Source organism: Bombyx mori, chromosome 14 (genome assembly GCF_030269925.1).
Source record: "Bombyx mori chromosome 14, ASM3026992v2".
NCBI lineage: Eukaryota > Metazoa > Arthropoda > Insecta > Lepidoptera > Bombycidae > Bombyx > Bombyx mori.
Genome location: NC_085120.1, coordinates 8,044,340 through 8,065,084, shown reverse-complemented (window position 1 = coordinate 8,065,084; position 20,745 = coordinate 8,044,340). Strand labels below are relative to the sequence as shown.

The 20,745-nt window shown below is 37.2% G+C and overlaps 1 protein-coding gene across 1 annotated transcript; it reads left to right on the top strand.

Annotated features, from left to right (window-relative positions):
• The first annotated feature begins 845 nt into the window (after positions 1-845).
• LOC101744824 (RNA cytidine acetyltransferase) lies at positions 846-20,390 on the top strand. Its single transcript, XM_004922629.5, has 18 exons — positions 846-1,288; positions 1,738-1,832; positions 1,939-2,098; positions 2,588-2,724; positions 3,422-3,584; positions 4,431-4,573; positions 4,968-5,244; positions 5,583-5,798; positions 6,156-6,383; positions 7,928-8,070; positions 9,056-9,203; positions 12,573-12,718; positions 13,343-13,480; positions 14,875-15,071; positions 15,961-16,130; positions 17,161-17,403; positions 18,171-18,310; positions 20,267-20,390. Exons 1-18 carry the CDS (start codon positions 1,181-1,183, stop codon positions 20,364-20,366), a joined length of 2,952 nt encoding a protein of 983 aa, XP_004922686.2. The 5' UTR covers positions 846-1,180; the 3' UTR covers positions 20,367-20,390.
• The last annotated feature ends 355 nt before the right edge of the window (positions 20,391-20,745 follow it).

Sequence of the window (20,745 nt, the reverse complement as noted above, 5' to 3'; positions counted from 1 at the left end):
AAAAAAATGGTGGCCACGTTTGTCTCCAAAACCGGCCATGTTACGACTATTCCTCTTGAGGGACAAAGAACGGTTAATGCAGAATGGTATGCTAGCATTTGTTTGCCACAGGTCGTTTCTGAACTCCGTAAAGAGAACTGCAACCGCCGCATCATCCTCCATCACGACAATGCGAGTTCTCACACCGCGCAGAAAACAAAAGAGTTTTTAGAGCAAGAAAACATAGAATTATTGGACCATCCGCCGTACAACCCCGACCTAAGCCCTAATGATTTCTATACTTTCCCTAAAATAAAGAATAAATTGCGTGGACAGAGATTTTCATCACCTGAAGAAGCTGTGGACGCCTACAAAACGGCCATTTTGGAGACCCCAACTTCGGAATGGAATGGTTGCTTCAATGATTGGTTTCATCGTATGGAAAAATGTGTCAAATTTCACGGAGAATACTTCGAAAAGCAATAAATACAATTTTAAATAGTAATGTTGTGTCACTTCGTTAATTCCCGAAATTTTCAGTGCCGCCCTCGTATAACCTAACCTCTTAAATCTTTTTGTTAACTCACCCTTTGTATTATTTATCTCCACGCTCAAAACGCTCTTTAATCCATTCCACTTGAGTTTATGACAGTAACGCTCACAAGCAAGTGGAACGGGAAAAATTGCGGTCGTGAGTGTGTTCGTTGAGAACGCTTAGTGGAACGCACCCTATAAGATTAAATTTAGCAAAAAATGTTGAAAGAGCCTTGTAAACTTATTTTGCAATTATTGTCGTATTTATAATACGAAATTGGTTGCACTATTTTTTTACTATGGGTCATTCTGACACGTTTAACCGAATGAATTATATAGTTTAGCCTAGTTTAGTCTGGTCTAGACCTAGCCTGGTCAGGCCTAGCCTGTTCTGGTCTAGTCTAGTCCGAGCTTGTCTAGTCTAGTCTCGCCTTACTTATATCTTCAAATCTCGTTTCGTCTACTTTTAGTTTACCTTACATTAATAAGCTTGGCTTCAGCTTTTGTAATAAGTCTTGGTAGTATGGGCTGTATTGTCTTTGCCTGTCTATTAGATCAATCAAACAAATAACATGAAGTGTGCTTTTGTTTTGAATTTTAGGTTATAAAATTTTAAACAATATTTAACGCTACCTAGTTTAATAGATTTGATTGAACATATCCGAAAATGGTGAAAAAGAAAATTGATAATCGTATCAGGGTTATGATAGAGAATGGAGTTAAACTTGGCCATCGCACCATGTTTCTTCTCATTGGAGACAAAAGCAGAGATCAGGTAAATGAAAAATTCTTCAAATAATAAAATAAGCATGGTGATAAAATTAAAGACTTCATGTTAAGCAGATACAAGTACACAGTATACAAGTACCTATGTACTTTTCCTGTCTTTAAAACTTAAGTATCTAAAAACAATACAATTGTAATACATATCTACATTGATATTTGAATATTGGCTTTATATTTATGAAAATGTACGGTATTAAAATTTGTGATGCACATATTATATTTCTAAATGTAACTAATTTTTCTGTGAGAAAAAAACATTTCTATCATTAAAATTTCTCAGACACCACAACAATTATTCCTGCCTGAGCTTCGATCAACTGAGATATCAAGTTGCAATCAGAACAATTGGTACATTAGCTATCTATATCCAGCAAGACGTGTCACGCAAATCGCATTTTAAATCAATTTAACAAAAAATCTTAAAAAAACTTATTTCAGGTGCCCATTTTATATGATATGTTAGTCAAATCGACAGTAAAGGCTAGGCCAACAGTACTCTGGTGCTATAAGAACAAAGATGAAGCAATTAGCAAGTAAGTAACAATTTTTAGACAATTGTATTGTAACAATAGTTAACTACCCAAAACAATACATGATTTCATACTTTAAGAATATTGATTATAAATGAATTCCTTTTAGTCATGGTCGTAAAAGAGCCAAGAAAATAGCAGCTGGAAAACTGGAAGTCTCCGAAGAATCACTGTTTGATGCATTCAGAGTGGCCACTACTATTCACGGTAGATATTATTCAGAAAGTCATGCAATGCTCGGTCAGACATATGGAGTTTGCGTTTTGCAAGTAAGTTACAAATTAAAAAGACATGTTTTGAAAGGTATGCCATATAAAGCTACACCAAAAACTAGAGTGGCTCATGTAAAATTTGGTTATTGGCTACCATCCAGTAACTACATTTTTTCATGGTAAAATGCAAACAGTAAAAAAACTTTCAATTTTTAAATTAAATTTTAATTTTTTACTGGTGGTAGGACCTCTTGTGAGTCCGCGCAGGTAGGTACCACCACCCTGCCTATTTCTGCCATGAAGCAGTAATGCATTTCGGTTTGAAGGTTGGGGCAACTGTTGTAACTATACTTGAGACCTTAGAACTTATATCTCAAGGTGGGTGGCGCATTTACGCTGTAGATGTTTATGGGCTCCAGTAACCACTTGACACCAGGTGGGCTGTGAGCTCGTCCATCCATCTAAGCAATATAAAAAGACAAAAACCAATGATGATCTGACATGAGGTCAAATTTTTGGTTTAATGTATATGACGTTTATTTTTAGGATTTTGAAGCTCTCACCCCCAATTTGATGGCACGAACAATTGAAACTGTAGAAGGGGGTGGTCTTATAATATTCTTACTTAAAACCATGGATTCTCTGAGACAACTACATTCAATAACAATGGATGTACACTCAAGGTATTATTCTGTTCTTAATCACTACATAGTATAAAACAAAGTCGCTTTCTCTGTCCCTATATCTGTCTGTCCATACATAGGGGCAAAATTGTAATTAGGTACTAGTGATGGTGGTAGGGCGTTTTGTGAGTACCTTATATAAGAAACTAAATACATATCTATACTATCTATAATAATATTATATAATCACTACACAGTATAAAACAAATCGCTTTCTCTGTCCCTATATCCCTATGTATGCTTAAATCTTTAAAACAACGCAACGGATTTTGATGCGGTATTTTTTAATAGATAGAGTGATTGAAGAGGAAGGTTTATATTTATAATAATATCCATTAAATAGTGGAGAAATCAATAATAAATTACAGTTTCCGAAGCGAGGCGAGGGCGGGTCTCTAGTTTCTAATACAATACTGTAATGAAAAAAATAACTTTTAAATAAAGTATGTTGTGCCATTTGTATTATTATTATTTATATACACGAATTGACAAGCTCTCTTGAAGAGTTGCTCTACAATAATTGATCCCAATTAAAATGCAAATTGCCCTACTACATTTAAATACCATATCATTATAATCTCATGAGAACAGTATAAACGTCCAGTGACAACTACAATTTTAGTTAATTTAATATTTTCACAATAAATTTTATAATACTTTTAAGAGAAATAAAATAAAATTTATATTTAATTTACAGATTCAAAACTGAAGCTTATGACACAGTGGTCAATCGTTTCAATGAAAGATTTCTATTGTCTCTAGCAGATAACCCTAGATGTTTGGTACTTGATGATTCACTGACGGTTCTGCCGATATCATCCAAAACCGCCCAAATCGACCCTGTAGATGCTACACCAGAGGTAACAAATAGATTTTTGAAATTTTAATAGTAATTTATATATTATTTTGATGAATACAATGGAGGCCAACAAAATGGTTATGAATTTTGAGAGATAAAATTATAAAATTTATATATGTAATGCAAATTTCATTTCGATCGGCTCATTGTAATTTGGTTGGTGACTCTGACTACAATACCACAAACACTATGTCTGTGTTAGATTTCAGTTCAGAGTCAATATCATAATGAAAGATATTTGGTATTTGGGGACTGAGTGTCCCATTAAATAAAATAAAATATAATTACGTCAATGTAAAAAAAAATACTAGACAGAGAAAACATTTGTAGAATATATCATTTTGCTTTTTGATTATTTTTAAACACAGCCCTTTAGGCCAATCTCAATTCACAAAGTCCTCTTGCAGCAGTTTTCACTCCACTTTATTATTTGCTATTTCGAATAGTAAATAACCTAGTATTTTAAGTCACCAGATATCTTCTGTTCTTAATTAAAACCTCTTATAAGCCATTTGTTCAAGCCAGTGCCTTCAATTATTTTAGAGCAATGTCAAAGATGCTAGCCTTCCAAGGCGCTAAGCATCACAGCTTAATAACTTAATGTATTTCACTATCATTCGTTCATTCACTACCCGCTCTTCAAGCACGCTGTACATCTCCATTTAAATATTATAAGAATAATATCAAGTGCTGGAGTTTTATTACCACAAGAAACTCCCTTATGTATCTCAAGCCGGTACACCATTCTTTATCCTAAAACAAACGCAGTCTTTCATTCTATTTAATAACAAATTTAACACATTGTCATGTCTTGTACATTATATTAAGTCATATAATATTGTTCTAGCGTGTTAACCCAAAATTGACTGAGCTCATATCATCACTATCCGACTCTCCACCTGCAGGACCGTTAGTGGCTTTAACTCGGACATATGACCAGGCAACGGCCCTGATTGCACTCATCAACACACTAGCAGACAAGCAATCAAGGTAAGAATTACGGTAGTTCAGTGTCGAATTTTTTTATAATTCATTTAAATTTTACATATTTAAGTCAAAGCCATATCGTTGAGTCTGATTCAGTTTTTCACAATATAAAAATATCGATGTCCGTGACCACGAAAAGTGTGCATTATTTAAAAGGTCACAAATAATATAATAACAAAAAAAAAACAGCACAATTAAACTGTAAAAGTTTTTAATGAAGTCGAATAAGAATTTCAGAAGTCGAACGAAAAGTTCAAATGATTTTTTGCTTGTTCTTGCAAAAAAGTCATTTTTTGTTCTATTTTAAGTCATAGGACAGCGCTTTATTCTATTGCAATCAATATTAATTAAAAAAAATATTGCAACAGATGTATATTTGATTTATTAACTATCCCAGGCCTCCGCACTGCTTGACGGCCGCCCGTGGTCGCGGTAAGTCTGCATGCCTGGGGCTCGCCGTAGCGGCCGCCGTAGCTCTCGGCTACGTCAACATCTACGTGACCTCTCCCCATCCCGAGAACTTGATCACCCTATTCGAGTTCCTACTCAGGGGTCTCGACGCTTGCTTGTACCAAGAGCACATTGATTATAACATCGTGAGGTCAACGAATCCGGATTTCAAGAAGGCCATTGTCAGAGTCAATATCGCTAGGAACTCTAGACAGACCGTACAAGTATGTATTGTATTCATGCAATTAAATTATAGTGATAAATTTGATTTTAAGACATTAAATATGTATGGTTGTTTCTAGGAAGTAATTTTTTTAGGTATAACAAACAAAATCGAATGATTTTTTTAAAACTAGAGGCTCAAACTTGATAATGAATAGCCAAATTCCTATTTTTTTTCCTACCTATGCTGATCGCCTTGAGAGGCTATGTCCTGGAGACAATGGACAGCGAACTATAAAATAAATTTTATTCTGAAATAAAGATTGATAAATAACAATCCGAAGTAAGCAAATAAAAGCAACTACAACGTGGAAACAATAAATTTCATTTTTTCTTGTAGTACATAACCCCAGACGATCACTCCCTACTGTCGGCTGCTGACCTGGTGCTGGTGGATGAAGCCGCAGCCATCCCGCTGGTGCACGTAGCCGCGGCCGCACAGAAGGCCCCACTTGCTCTGCTGTCGTCCACTGTCTCCGGATATGAAGGCACCGGACGGGCTCTGTCCTTGAAGCTCTTCGCACAGCTACAGACCCAACATAATGCCCCTCCTCCGGTAAATATTATCTTCACTGATTATCATTAAGAAAATAAGAGTCTGCGTGGTACCACCATCCCACCTATTTCTGCCGTGAAGCAGTAATGCGTTTCGGTTCGAAGGGTGGGGCAGCCATTGTAACTATACTGAGACCTTAGAACTTATATCTCAAGGTGGGTGGCACATTTACGCTGTAGATGTCTATGGGCTCCGGTAACCATTTAACACTAGGTGGGCTGTGAGCTCGTCGACCCATATAAGCAATATAAATTATATATATATTTATAATTTCTTTTTCCTGTGTCCTTTAAAAACAGAATCAAAATTATTACGTGCTGGATATCAAAGGTAGAGACTTAATAAAAACATTTCCAGATAAAACTGGACGAACCGATTCGTTATCGCACCGGGGATCCAATAGAATCATGGCTGAACTCGCTCCTGTGCCTGGAGGCGCCGCCCCCGTCCATGGGGGTGGGCGCTCCGCCCCCCGCCGCCTGCGAGCTGTACCGAGTGAACAGAGACGCGCTGTTCTGCTATCACAAGGCGGCCGAGGCGTTCTTACATCGACTAGTCTCCATTTACGTAGCCAGTCACTATAAGGTATATCGATATAATTATATATAACAGATACATACCGAGTGGTGGAAGGCTTGTTGATTTAAGAGAGCCATTTAAAGTTTAAAATTTGGAAGAAATATTATAACAAAAAAGCTTCTTCATCTATTTGAATGGAGTAAACTTAATTAAAGTTCAATTGAAAATAATGAACTATTGATGCTAATACCAATTAAAATGGACGTTTAATTACAAAGATAAATGCGTAAACCAAATCCTAAAATCCTAAAAACCTTTCACCCCTCGATATGTATTTATTTCGTATGAGTATGAGAGACATTTTACGAAATATTCGTATGAGAGACATTTTATCCTTTGAACAAAAATATTTCTGTTTATAACAACTAATTAAAGACATGCATAAGATTCGATATTCATAACTATACTTCAATGTATTACATTTGCTCGATACTAGTCGACCGCGCGTGTCACCGATCAGTGTGCTTAGTGCCAGTTTTTTAACGTTCTCGATAGCGTAAAAGTTAACTCAAATTTGTATGGAATTGGAACGTTTGCCTACGTTTGCCGCTGGGGCACTATTGCCAACTGCATATAAATTTGAGTTAACTTTTACGCTATACCCACTTCGACAAAGCGGCACGACACGAGAACCCTCTCATCGTGGCCGCCGGTAACTACATTCCCGATCCTGCGGACAGAATGGAAAGCAGTCGACGTCACCCTAAACACGTCATTTCGGATCCCCCAGATCCACTAACGGTGCTTTTAGGTACCTCAAGCATCGGTCATCGTTCTTGTCGAACCCGTCGTTTTCGATGAAGGGCTCGACGAGTAAATTAATCCTCAGACACAGCCCACCGAGTTTGTCGCCGGATCTTCTCAGTGGGTCGCGTTTCCGATCCGGTGGTAGATTCTGCGAAGCACGGCTCTTGCTAGGGTTCGTGTTAGTAACGTCGTCAGGTTTGAGCCCCGTGAGCTCACCTACTAGTTAAGGTTACGCTGAAATAGCCTCTCAAGGCTCTCAGCTAGGTAGGAAAAAAAAGATATTCATAACTACTTCAATGCATTTGCTCAATACGAGTCGACCGCGCGTTTCACCGCCTAGTGTGCTTAGTGCGAGTTTTTGAACGTTCTCGATAGCGTAAAAGTTAATTGAAATTTGTATGGAGTGGGAACTGTTACATCTCTGTACTGAACCCTAAAACGCTGATACCCTCGAACCGCTGACTAGACGATCCGAGGTGGAGACTTTACAGGAGATCGAAGAAAAGGTAGAGAGTGAACTGTCTTAGAGTACGGGTGCCGCTGCCGGGGTTGCTCTGAGATTTACGTATATCATCCATATTGTATAAATCAAATAAAATAGTTCGTATCCTAAAAGTTTCCTTTTTTAAAACGACCTCTGAGTGAATTCCCATAACGGAACGTTTGCCGCTAGGGGCGCTGCTCCAACTCCATACAAATTCGAGTTAACTTTTACGCTATCGAGAACGTTAAAAACGTTGCAGTAAGCACACCGGTCGCGGCCGAGTCGAACCCGTGTGACCATGAGGGTGGTGTGTCCGCAGAACAGTCCCAACGACCTACAGCTGCTGGCGGACGCGCCTGCGCACTGCCTCTTCGTGCTGCTAGCCCCCCCGCCCCGCGCCGCCGCCCTGCCCGAGCTGCTGTGCGTGCTGCAACTGTGCCTAGAGGGAAACATATCCGACAAGTACGATCCTGTTGTTCGTTAGTGTACGGACTATATGAATACCATGTACACTTGATGCAATTGTATTCTTAATAGTCAATATTTGTATAAACATACTGTTCGAAACCAATCTGTGGGTATTTGAATTTTTACCACGATATCTGTTCGACGTTAGCCTCGAAGCGGCTTAGATTGTCGTGGGCCATTTAGTGTTCAGTAGTAGGCCGTTTTCCAATTAAAGCACAAGAGCGCATTATGCGGCATAATGCTCAACTAAGCTTCAGTATATTCGGCATTGTGCGTCACTGAGTCGCATTATGCTCTGTAATTGGAAAACTAGCATTAAGTAATGGTTAATGCCGCATAACGCGCTCTTGTGCTGTAATTGGAAAACGGTCGTAACCAGAACTCATAGACGTCAACGATGTAATCGCTCCCATCCTTCGGAATGCATTATTGCTTAACGGCTGAAATAGGGTGGTGGTACTCATCCATGTGGGCTCACGAGACTACGTACGTACTCACGTACTTCAGAGTAAAAAGTACAGTCAGTACATTTTTGTAAGGGATTTTATGACCTGGTAACTAAGACTTTTAGGTCATGTCTTATTTTAATTTATGTTCTTATTTTTATGAACAATGATAATATAGAGTGAAATGAAATGTGAAATGAAGATGATTAATTTGAGACATTAATCAACTGGGATGAAATTAAATGAAATGAGATGATATGGGATGAAATTTAATCTCAGTAAAATGGTGGTCATTTACTGAGATTTTTTCAGTGTACTTTTTGGAGGATCCCGAGAAGCTACGTCCAGCGGCTTTGTTTCATTTTCCCACACTTGTGCATTTTCACAGATATTAAACAGTTAATGAACCACCGTTATTACACATTTAAACCTGAAGAAACACTAAATAGACAAAATAAAACAAATCGCACAACTTTACTCCTCGCGTTCCCGCCAAAAAGTCACTGTCAGTAAATCTCAATTGAAACGGACAGGTCGGTGCGGGACAGCCTCGGCCGGGGTCGCAAGGCGGCGGGCGACCTCATACCCTGGAACATCTGCGAGCAGTTTGGCGACAAGGACTTCCCGAAGCTGTCCGGCGCCAGGATCGTGAGGATCGCCACGCATCCTGCCTACCAGCGGGTAAACAACGTCACACAATTAATTTTTTTTCCTACCTAAGCTGATGGTCTAGAGCAGGGGTTCCCAAATTTATTTTGTCTACTGCCCACTTTGAGAATAAATAATTTTTAGAGCTCTCATTTTTTCACCTACTTAAAAACCACTATACCGAGAGTTCAGTCGATGTCTAACACCCGTATCTTTAGTCGTTTACACGAGCTTAACTCGACTCGACTCAACCTCCAACGCGCGTTTTGGTATGCTTAGTCGTAAAAATAAACTCCACTCAAACGTCCTTGGAAAATTTTCCTAACCGGAGTGAAGTAAGCCAACTGTCAAGTTAAGGTACGTCGCGACGTACCTTGAACGTTCCTCAAGGCTGGTTTTCTATTAATGTCCAAATAGTATGTGGACCGCAAATGGAAATATATGATATTGTTGTGCAATGGCCTGGATCTGTGCATGATTCCCGCATATTTTAATAATTTAACTTTGATAATATTTATTAATAAAGTAAATAGTTCGAGGTTAGACATTTGAAACTCTTTATTTTATTTACCTACCTATGAGACATATTTTGCTTACTACCTGATAAATAAAGTCAATGCGATTATAAGTTTTATTTATATAATATAAAACTGGTGGTTGTGGAAAAGCACTTCAACAACACGATGCAACCAAAATCACACAAAAGCGGCGAATAAAAATACAAAGCCGGATCCGAAATCTAAAATAATAACACTTCGATCAATAATAGTACTAGATTACGGATCAGGAACAAAAATAAGACGCTCCAGTGGCCACGTTTGCAGACACGAAAACATCTTCATTTCTTAGAAAAAAGTTTAATAATGTTAACGACTTCAGTTTATTATAAACCTTAATACTTAAACATAAAGTTTAATTACCATTGCAAAATATATGTATTTAGGTCCTTTCGTCAGAAAAAGAATATTATGGAATAAATTTAAAATGTCACTTGAACATAAAAAGTCATCAGTACAAAAATATTTATTCTAAAATGATACTTAAAGCCTAATTTATAAGGTTAAAAATATTTGTTTAAAATTTCGTGCTTATTGTATTGTGGAACTAGATGTAGTTCTTGGTATTACATTTCAATGCTCAGAACACAGTAAGTATTGAAAGACATAGAGTTGCAGAATATACATATTTGTTTTAGGTTTGTTTTGTATGGTCGCAACTATTTTTGACCGATTCAAAAAAGTAGTAGATAATATTTTACATTGCCGCTATTACAACAAATAGGTGATAAAAAATAAAATTGAATAAAGTAAAAAAAATATGAAAGGAAACACGAAACATGTTTTCCACGTATTCTTTATACAGAAGTAATTAAAACAATAATGTAGGTTTAATTACCTTTAAACAGATTCAGTTTGTTATAAAGCTGTCTTTTTGAAGTCATTTTTATATGAGCGGTTTCTTTTTACAAATATAATGTAATCTTATATCAATGAATTTTTCTATAATCAGTTTAATTTAGGCTTATTTTATGGCTGTGTTCGTTTCCCCCAGAAAACAAATCCTTTTCAGCATATACGCTTAAAATATTTACACATACATATAAAGTTTTTTTAATACTTTTTTGCATTGATTTGCCACCACCATTGAACAATTCTAGAATTTTTATAAGAGTTCTATATTTCTTCTCCTCTTTCTTTCGCGACAATATATTATATCCATTGTGCACAGCGACAAGGGGCTACTAGGAAATCTACAAACAAAAATAACATTATAAAATAACAAAACTACTCTATGCATTCCCTGTCCAAGAATAGGTGATGTTTGTTACAATAGTTGGTGCCTTGTTGCAAACATTGGCCAAACAATTACAATATTCGTAAATTGTGTTTTATTTACAATATAATTGTGTTTATTATTTTATGAAAAACACTTAATAATATAAATTTACCAAAAAAAGATATTCCTTCCAAAACCTTGGTGTTACGGTGGTTTTTTACTCAGTTTTTGAACGCGCATTGCAGCGTTTTGACGTCTTAGTGTTGGCTATGATTGGACCATACTAATTTGAAATAAGACCACAAATTTATTTGTGGTCTTATTTTTCGGGCCGCTTTTGAAGCGCTAATCGCGAATCTAGTAGTATTATTGATCGAAGTAATAACAGGTTAGAAAATAAATAATACACTTTCAGATTTACCGCACGCACATATATTTACGAATAACACAGCAACAAAAACATCAAACAAGTTCATCTAGTGTCAAACAGACAGCGGCAGCTTGACTTTGACATTAAACAATGACCATAGACTAAAGAACTCTATGGGTTTGATGCTAGCTTGATCAAATTTTCATCATTATTACCTCACTCGAGGACAGTTGAGGAATATTGTAATGGTCGACTAAAAATACCAAACTCGAGTAAGTTTGGAGGGAATTCTCGAGCATCATCGGATGAGTTAAGAGTGGAGGACTATTTTACGAAACGTCTAAAGATACGGGCATAAGAGTCCTTCTAGAGGAAATTACAAACCGCCTCCCAAGCCTCTACACAACGCCTCCGTTTCTTTCGAGGTCTCCTACCGCCCCCCTTTAGGCCTGCAGCGGACACAAGAGGGCGTTATCGCCCACTTTGGGAAAGGCTGGTCTAGAGAGACCATTTATTTCAGCGTAGCCATAACAAATAGGTGAGCTCACGGGGCTCAAACCTGACGACGTTGCTAACACGAACCCTAACAAAAGCAGTGCTTCGCTGAATCTACTACTGGATCGGAAACGCGACTCACTGAGAAGATCCGGCGAAAAACTCAGTGGGCTGTGTCTGTGGATTCATTTACTCCGGTGTCAAACAACAAGAACCGAATCAAATCACTTTAATACGAATTCATGTATTATTTTTTTAAGTCGCCCTACGCAAATTGTTAAGTCGATTACACGAAACTCTAGTTACGTAAATATATCTTCTTTTTTGTGTCACAATGGTACGTAGGTATGCAGTTACGGCTTGTATGTCACTTGAGACACGAAGACTCAATCTGAATTGTAATAATGAAAACCGCCTCACTCTTCAACGGAAATGTTTGACTGTTTTGTGGCCCAATTTGGTTACTTCGCAGGCTACCGATTAGCATTAAAAATCGAGAAAGTTTTGAAATGTTTTTTTTATTAGAACTATCATACACATCCGACCTTATCGCAATAATACGCGTAGTTACAATTTAAAATAAGAAACATTATCAACAAAATGCTTTGTAATTATTGCAAGTACTATGTAAAAAAAATATTACAAGCTAATCTAGTTTTATATTTTCGATTTTAATAATTCTATCTCACGCTTTACAGTTGGGATAACTGATACTTTATTTAATGAAGGTGACCAGTATATCATTAGATTGTGCATCATAGATGGGGTACGGCAAGAGAGCTCTGCAGCAGCTGGCCGCCTACTACAGCGGAGACATTCCGTGCCTGGACGAGGACGCCTCCGACGCAGAGACAGACAGACAGACAGACGCACAGAGCACGCTGCAGACAGAGACCATCGCTCCGAGGTCCGTATAATAAGATAATATAATATAATAATATAAAATCCGTATAATATAATAAGATCCTAAAAATTTAACGAAACTACCCTCAATTTGTTCATTGTTATAAACAATATATTTCAAATTGTATACCATTATAATATAATGAATTATTGGATTTCAAAACACTAAATGCGTACCGGCTTGAGATACATAAGGGAGTTTCTTGTGGTAATAAAACTCCAGCACTTGATATTATTCTTATATTATTTAAATTGAGAGATGTAAAGTGTGCTTGAAGAGCGGGTAGTGAATACAATAATATGTTACTATACAGTGATGCTTAGCGCCTTAGAAGGCTAACATCTTTGACATATGCTATAAAAGAATTGATGGCACTGGCCTGAACAAAAGGTAACTCTAACATTGGTTGTAAAAAAAAATCGAATATTATTGCATAATCTATGACTAGCTTGTCAATAATTTTAACCTCAAATGACGTCACAGATACTGTTGCATTCAATTACGAAAAATAACTATTTTACGTTTCGCTATTGTGAAGGTATGTCTTAAATATTTTGTTTTTAGAGCGAGCGAAAACATACCGTATTTGAATGAGGGTTATTTAGTTTTTTGCTTGAACGATTCCAGATCGAAACCGCCGACACTGCTGAAACGTTTGACAGAAGTCCGGCCCGAGAACTTGGACTACCTCGGCACCAGCTTCGGTCTCACCGAAGATCTGTTGAGGTTCTGGAAGTCGCAGAAATACGTTCCGGTTTATCTGAGGTACTTCATCGATTATTTAAATCAGCTATTTCCAAAGTGGGCGATAACGCCCCCTTGTGGGCGCTGCTGGCCCAATGGGGGGCGGTAAGAGACCCAAAAAAAATGGGGGCGTTGTGTTGAAAAGGCTTGGGAGGCGATTTGTAATTTCATCTAGGAGGACTGTTAGACAACGGCTGAGCTCTCGCTATAGTAGTTTTTAAGTAGGTAGAAAAAATAGGGGCGCTAAAAAATAATAATAATAATAATTGACGATAAACTGAATTGTTTTATTACTGGTGGTAGGACCTCTTGTGAGTCCGCACGGGTAGGTACCACCACCCTGCCTATTTCTGCCGTGAAGCAGTAATGCGTTTCGGTTTGAAAGGCGGGGCAGCCGTTGTAACTATACTGAGACCTTAAACTTATATCTCAAGATGGGTGGCTACACCTACGTCACTTCAGTATTGTCCAGACTTTAATGCTGTACGAACGTGCTTGTTTTCTTCTATACCATAGAGTTCATATTATTTTGCAAATGATACTCGTATGTACAATTGTAAGAAATAATAATTTACCAATATACAATGCAACGCCACTACTCCCTCCATTTTAAATTACGTCTCTGTCGCACAGCACACCACAACACGAGACAAATCTTGGCCCGCCGTAATGTATGCCCGTACACGACGTTTTTAGCACGCCAACGTCCCGATCCATTAACGGTGCTTTTAGGTACCACAAGCACCGATCACCGTCCTCATCGAACCCGTCGCTTGCGACGATGAGCTCAACGAGCGAATTAACCCATAGACACAGCCCACTGAATTTCTCACCGGATCTTCTCAGTGGGTCGCGTTTCGGATCCGGTGGTAGATTCTGCGAAGCACTACTCTTGCTAGTGTCAGTGTTAGCAATACTCCGGCTTGAGCCCCGTGAGCTCGCCTACGCGTTAGGGTGAAGCTGAAATAGCCTCTCAAGGCTATCAGCATAGGTAGGAGAAAAAGAAAAAAAACATGTGTGCAATCTGTCGCACGTGGTAGAAGTGAAACCTTCAAAAATTAAAATACAACTATCCTAAATGTCTAAGTATATGTAAAATTTTGTCATTAGTAAATAATTGTAAATAGTCTTGTATAGTATGAGGTAGCGCCCTCTGTGAATTGATATTTTAACTTCACGTATAATTCTAAATTAAAATTCATTACAAGAGGATTCACATACAGGTTAGTATTAAAAAATCTCATAGATGGCGCTGTATTAAAAAAACACTACGGACTTATTTTTCGTTTCATCACGATTCTAAAGAAGTTTCACATAAAAAAAAAAAGCGCCAACGCGACACGAATGTTCGCCCGCTAATGTAGCCTCAGCATAATAAGTTTCAATTGCAACATTTCGTTTTTTTTGTGCGTCAGTCAAAAGGCGAACGAGCTGACGGGCGAGCACTCGTGCATAATGCTGCGGGCGCTGCGCGACGCCGCGTGGCTGGGCGCCTACAGCGCGGACTTCACGCGGCGGGCGGCGCGCCTGCTGCCGCGGACGCTGCGGAGGCTGCCCGCCGCGCTGGCACTGTCCACGCTCGTCACTGACAGCGTCAAAACTAACAAACCCGGTATATGGTGTGCTTGTACCTATTTCTTCCGTGAAGCAGTAATGCGCTTCGGTTTGAAGGGTGAGGCAGAGGTTGTAACTATACTGAGACCTTAGAACTCATATCTCAAATGTAGGTGGCGGCATTTGCGTAGTAGATGTCTATGGGCTCCAGTAACCACTTAACATTAGGTTGGCTGTGAACTCGTCCACCTATCTATGCAATAAAATAAAAATATATAAGAAGCATATTCGGTCGTTTTTTTTTTCAGTATGGCAATCGACTTGTGATGTTGCCAGTGTCAAACTTATAAAATTCTTCATTTTATATATGTTGATTTATTTGAAATCGTAATGTATTGGAATGAAATACGAATAAACGAGATGAGTTAATATGAAATAACGTCCGAGTAAGAATGTAGGAAGACTTTGTGGAATTTTTGGATTTTGTTTCACAAGCGGCCCACTCCGGCTCCGCTCGGGTCTATAACAAAAATTTCAACTATATTTGAGTTTATTTTATTTTTTTAAATAAAAGAACACTTATTGCGGCATAAATATAGTAGTTAGACATATGCTCTCGCGACACTTTTTGTAAATAATAATGTGTTCTACAAATTCGTAGTACATTAATTTTATTCTATCGTCTATGTCATATCATAATATTTAGGTATTTTTTTACATCTTGGGCTACATTATTGGAGTTTTAATAAGAATCCCAATTTTTTTTCAAAAAAGATTAAAGCCTATGTCACTCGGGAATAGTGTAGCTTCCAAACAGTGAAAGAATTTTTTAAATCGGTTCAGTAGTTTCGGAGCCTATTCAATACAAAAAAACAAACAAATCTTTCCTCTTTATAATATTAGTATAGATTCTATTCAATAATCACAAAATATTTGCCCCGCCACAGTGCTGACAAAGGACTTGATAGAGCAGTACCTGACAGGACACGACCTGTCCAGGCTCGAGGCCTACTCCAAGCAACAGGCCGACTACAGGCTCATCACGGACCTGCTGCAGCCGCTGGCCGAACTCGTCTTCCACACTAAGTCGACCATCAAGCTGGATGCAGTTCAGAAGGTGAGCTCACGAACTGGCTTTCTATCCATGACTGTTACCTGTAAGGGGGTAATGTATGTATGTAACCTTTAAGGGGGGAATTGCATGTCTTATTTAAGAGGGAGCATTTTTAAGTTCGCGTAATGAGAGGGTTGGAGGGGGATGATTATGCTCATTAAGATAACGTGTTTAGTGACTCATAATTAATTTACTGGAGGTCCTCTTGTGAGTCCGCACGGGTAGGTACCACCACCCTGCCTGTTTCTGCCGTGAAGCAGTAATGCGTTTCGGTTTGAAGGGTGGGGCAACCGTTGTAACTATATTAGAGACCTTAAAACTTATATCTCAAGGTGGGTGGCGCATTTACGTCGTAGATGTCTATGGGCTCCAGTAACCACTTAACACCAGGTGGGCTGTGAGCTTGTTTCCCAACTATGCAATAAAAAAAATTATTTTCTTCAGCTCTATCTGAGGGTTGTAGAAATAATAAAAACTAATTTTACAATTTGATTTCGCCTTATTATTATTACATTATTTTTCCGACATCAATACTGGTGGTAGGGTCTAATATCTAAGCATTAAAAAAAATAATTAATATAAATACAAGGTTTCATTGTTATCAGACATTTAATCTTTGAGCTATCGTCAACCAAGCAACATAATCGGGAGTGAAAAGTGAAATATGGATAAAATAGAATATCATGCCGTTATAAAATTCCTAAAAAGGTATAAATAGTATAATTGAAAGATCCGAAAAATGTATTCGTCTTGCAGGTTTTTTTCCACCCTATATCCTCCATTCCGCGAACACAAAAACGCCTCCTCGTATCATCTACAATTCGCTAACCATAGAAAAAACGTTTTTTTTGGAATTAGTCGAGCATACGGTCTACCTGATGATAAATGGTTATCGCTCATGAACATCAGTAATTCCAAGGGGGTTCTAGATAGTATGAACTCTGCTCCGGTGGCGTGTGGGGCGATACCGAAAAATAAGATGAAGGCATCGTCTTAAACGATTTCCTAAGCCGATATACTAACCCGTTTCCAGGTAATCTTCATAGCAATGGGATTCCAAATGAAAGACGTCGACGACATAGCGTCCGAACTGGGCCTGCCCGGCTCTCAGATCCTGGCGAAGTTCTACGAGGCCTCGAAGAAGATCAACGCGGCTCTGAACGCGGTTCTAGAAGATTCCGCCGCGAAAGAGATAGGAATAGAGGACAAGGCGGCCTCGGGCGCGGCGCAGCCAGTGCAGCAGAGTCTACAAGACGAACTGTCTAAAGCCGCCAAGGTAATTATCGGATTTGTCTTCGTAGGTTCTGTGTTCGTTTGGCTTAAGAATAAATGATTTTGTTTCCCTTAAGTCTTTTTTTTTTAATTATAAGTCTTTTAGTGTTGCCAGTCTTTGCTAGGCTGGGTGTTAGGAGACCGCTTCCGAAAACAAAGACAGATGATAGTACTAATGATAGTTAGTATTTAGACAAATGTTGTAAATAAGTATTTGTGCGGTCGTGCGAGTCTGCGCGACGCCCGGGAGTTCGTTGACCCGAGCATCAGCTGTTTTTGTTTTTGTGTTTCATTGCTGGTTTTTTTTAGTGAAGTAATGTATTTTTTATGAAACTATCGTTTCGTTTAGCTGTACAAACATGTTGGAGCGTAAATAATGCTAATAAAATGATTTAAAATATTTATTTATTTTAAAATCAGGATCGATTTCTTTTCCTTTCGATCATCAAAGGTGTTTCGTTGTATCGGTGTATCGTTTGTCTTCGTTTTCGGAAGCGGTCTCCTAAAACCCAATATACAATGAATTAATATCTTTTTCATTGGCGAATTTTAAATTGAATAATAAATCATAGTTTGTTTTCACAAATGTTTTTTAATCGCAAGTCAATTCTATCGTTTTCGAAGTATTTTTGTTTGGTAATTTATTAAATTTTATATGAAAAAATATTTACTATTATCACAAATATACATTGTTGTTGTGCCAAAGAAAACCTCGCCATTTTTCTTTGGCTCTCCGATAAAATTCAATCGACTTGAAAATATGTGTCGCAGGACTTAGAGCGCAAACAACGTAAAGAATTATCGAAACTGATGGGAGAGGATTTATCTCAGTACCGCATCAAGGGGAGTGACCTAGATTGGGGACAGGCTCTAGCCAGCACCAAACAGAAGACCATACTGTCCGTCAAAAGGTAAACGAATATGCTCCTTAAATCAAAGTACGTAAGGACTTGCATTGAAATAAATTAATGTACATTCATATAGTTATTTCCTATGTTTGATTTTGTGTTTAAAACGTTGTATCGTCGCTGTCAAACCAAAATCTGCTATGTGAGTCGTCTATTATCAAAGGTGGCAATCTGTGCATTTGGACAAAAAAATGTTATTGATATGTCAATACAGATTGATTTGAATATTATTATAATCGTCTCCTTCAAAGAATACGGTTCAAAACCTGCATTAAATAAAGGTTAATACTTAACCTATTATTTATCTAAGATGTCGTTCAGAAGAGTTTTGTGACTGCCAATGGAATACAAAGTCAATAATTCGTTTTTCTGATTTACCAATAATTATCCAAAAGTCAGATTGCCGGCTTTGATAATAGTCGACTCATGTGCAAAAACTCTATTTTGAATTAAGGAGTAAAAACATTTTCGTATTAAATTTTATATGAAGGTGAATTTTTAAGAACTATATCAAATGAAAGCTATAGATAAATATTAAAGATATAGACACATAACAGTTTTTCTTATACGGTAGGTAGGGCTGTGAACTATACGAAAAGGTCAAAAAGTAAAAATCTCAAAAAGTGCACAGCAGATTTTGGTTTGACAATGACGGTATGCTTTTCAATTGATTCGGGTCAAGCCAAAATCAGGGATTGATAAAAAATTTATTAAAATTATATACAATACTAGCTGACCCGGCAAACGTTGTGTTGCCTTAAATAAGATTTCTAGGGAAATTCTACTGTAGAAAAAAAACCTCATTTAACCACATAATAACCTCATTATAAACAAAAAAAAATATCCAAAAAATTAAAATAATAAATAAATGTTTGGGGTGGACAACCCTTTTCACTTAGGGGTATGAAAAATAGATAGTAGCCGATTCTCAGACCTACTGAACTACTGATACTATTGATACACAAATAAAACCAAAAAAACATGGCTGAAAAATGTATAGTAAATGCTCATAAATATATTAAGTGTATAATCTATGATATATAGTGAGTAAGTAAGACAGGAGACCGGCTTCGTCCTCATCCCTACTACGTGATGTTTGCTGGATGAGTGGTGACACCTGGCGGGGATAGCTGATCGATTGATAGTTGATCAGTAGTCGACCGGCGAGGGCGGGAGATCAAATTCAATTTAAAAAAAATCATAATTAAAAGAACTTGAAATTATAAACTCTGAATAAGAATTTATCGTACTACAATTATAATACTTGATTGCCATCTTGCAACCTTGTTCCGGATCTGTGCATAGAATAAAAAATATATTAATCGGGATGAAAAAATAGGGGTTGATCGTATAAGAGTGAAAATTGAGAGTAATATGATTTTTTTTATTTTAAGTCATGGCAAAACAAAATAAAAAACTTGCCAAAAAAATTTAAGTTTATAATTAACAAATAAAAAATAGGGGTTGATCGTAGAGGGGTGAAAATTTCAGAGTAATATGAATTTTTTTATTCTACGTCATGACAAAATAAAAATCAAAATTCTCGCAAAAAATTTTAAAGTTTTTAATTAGCAAATAAAAAATAAGGGTTGATCGTAGAGGGGTGAAAATTTAGGGTTATACGTATTTTTGTATGCTGTATCATAAAAAAATAAAAACAAAAATTTTTGTCTAAAAAATAACAAATAAAATTTAGGGGTGGACCACCCTTACCATTTAGGGGGATGAAAAATAGATGTTGGCCGATTCTCATAGATACTGGATAAGCACAAAAAATTTCATCAAAATTGGTCAAGCCGTTTCGGAGGAGTATGGCAACGAAAACTGTGACACGAGAATTTTATATATTAGATAATTTTCAATATTTTACAATACTTGCAATTTAATAATTCTTTTTTATGTGAATTATCCTTTATAAAAAAAACAAGATCGGACTATTTATTTAATATTTCCTTTCAGTGGTGAGAAGCGTTTAGGTGAAGACATGAAGGAAATAGACGATTTGCTTGACTTGCAGACGAATAAGAAGAAAAAGAAGAAAAAGAGTTTTAAAAATTAATTAAATTAAATGTATAGGAATAAAGGAATTTGTTTTATTAAAAAAAATCTATACTAATATATAAATCAAATCTACAGTGGTTTTTACGGATTTTCCGTTATAACTACCGAACCGTGCATCCGATTGACTTGAAACTTGGTATCCATGTAAAAAATACATGTACTTAATGGATAGGCTAATATTTATATGAGTGTTGGACTCCCTACACCAGTTGCGGGGGCGTTAATGATGAGAATCTGTGGGGGTGAAAAATAATGTTAATTTTAAATACCCAGCGAAGCGCACGGGTACAGCTAGTATGTATATAAATATAGTTTTAGAACTTAGAAAACACGTTCATCTTTCAACATTTTCTTATTGGTTTTGCAGACAAGCCTAC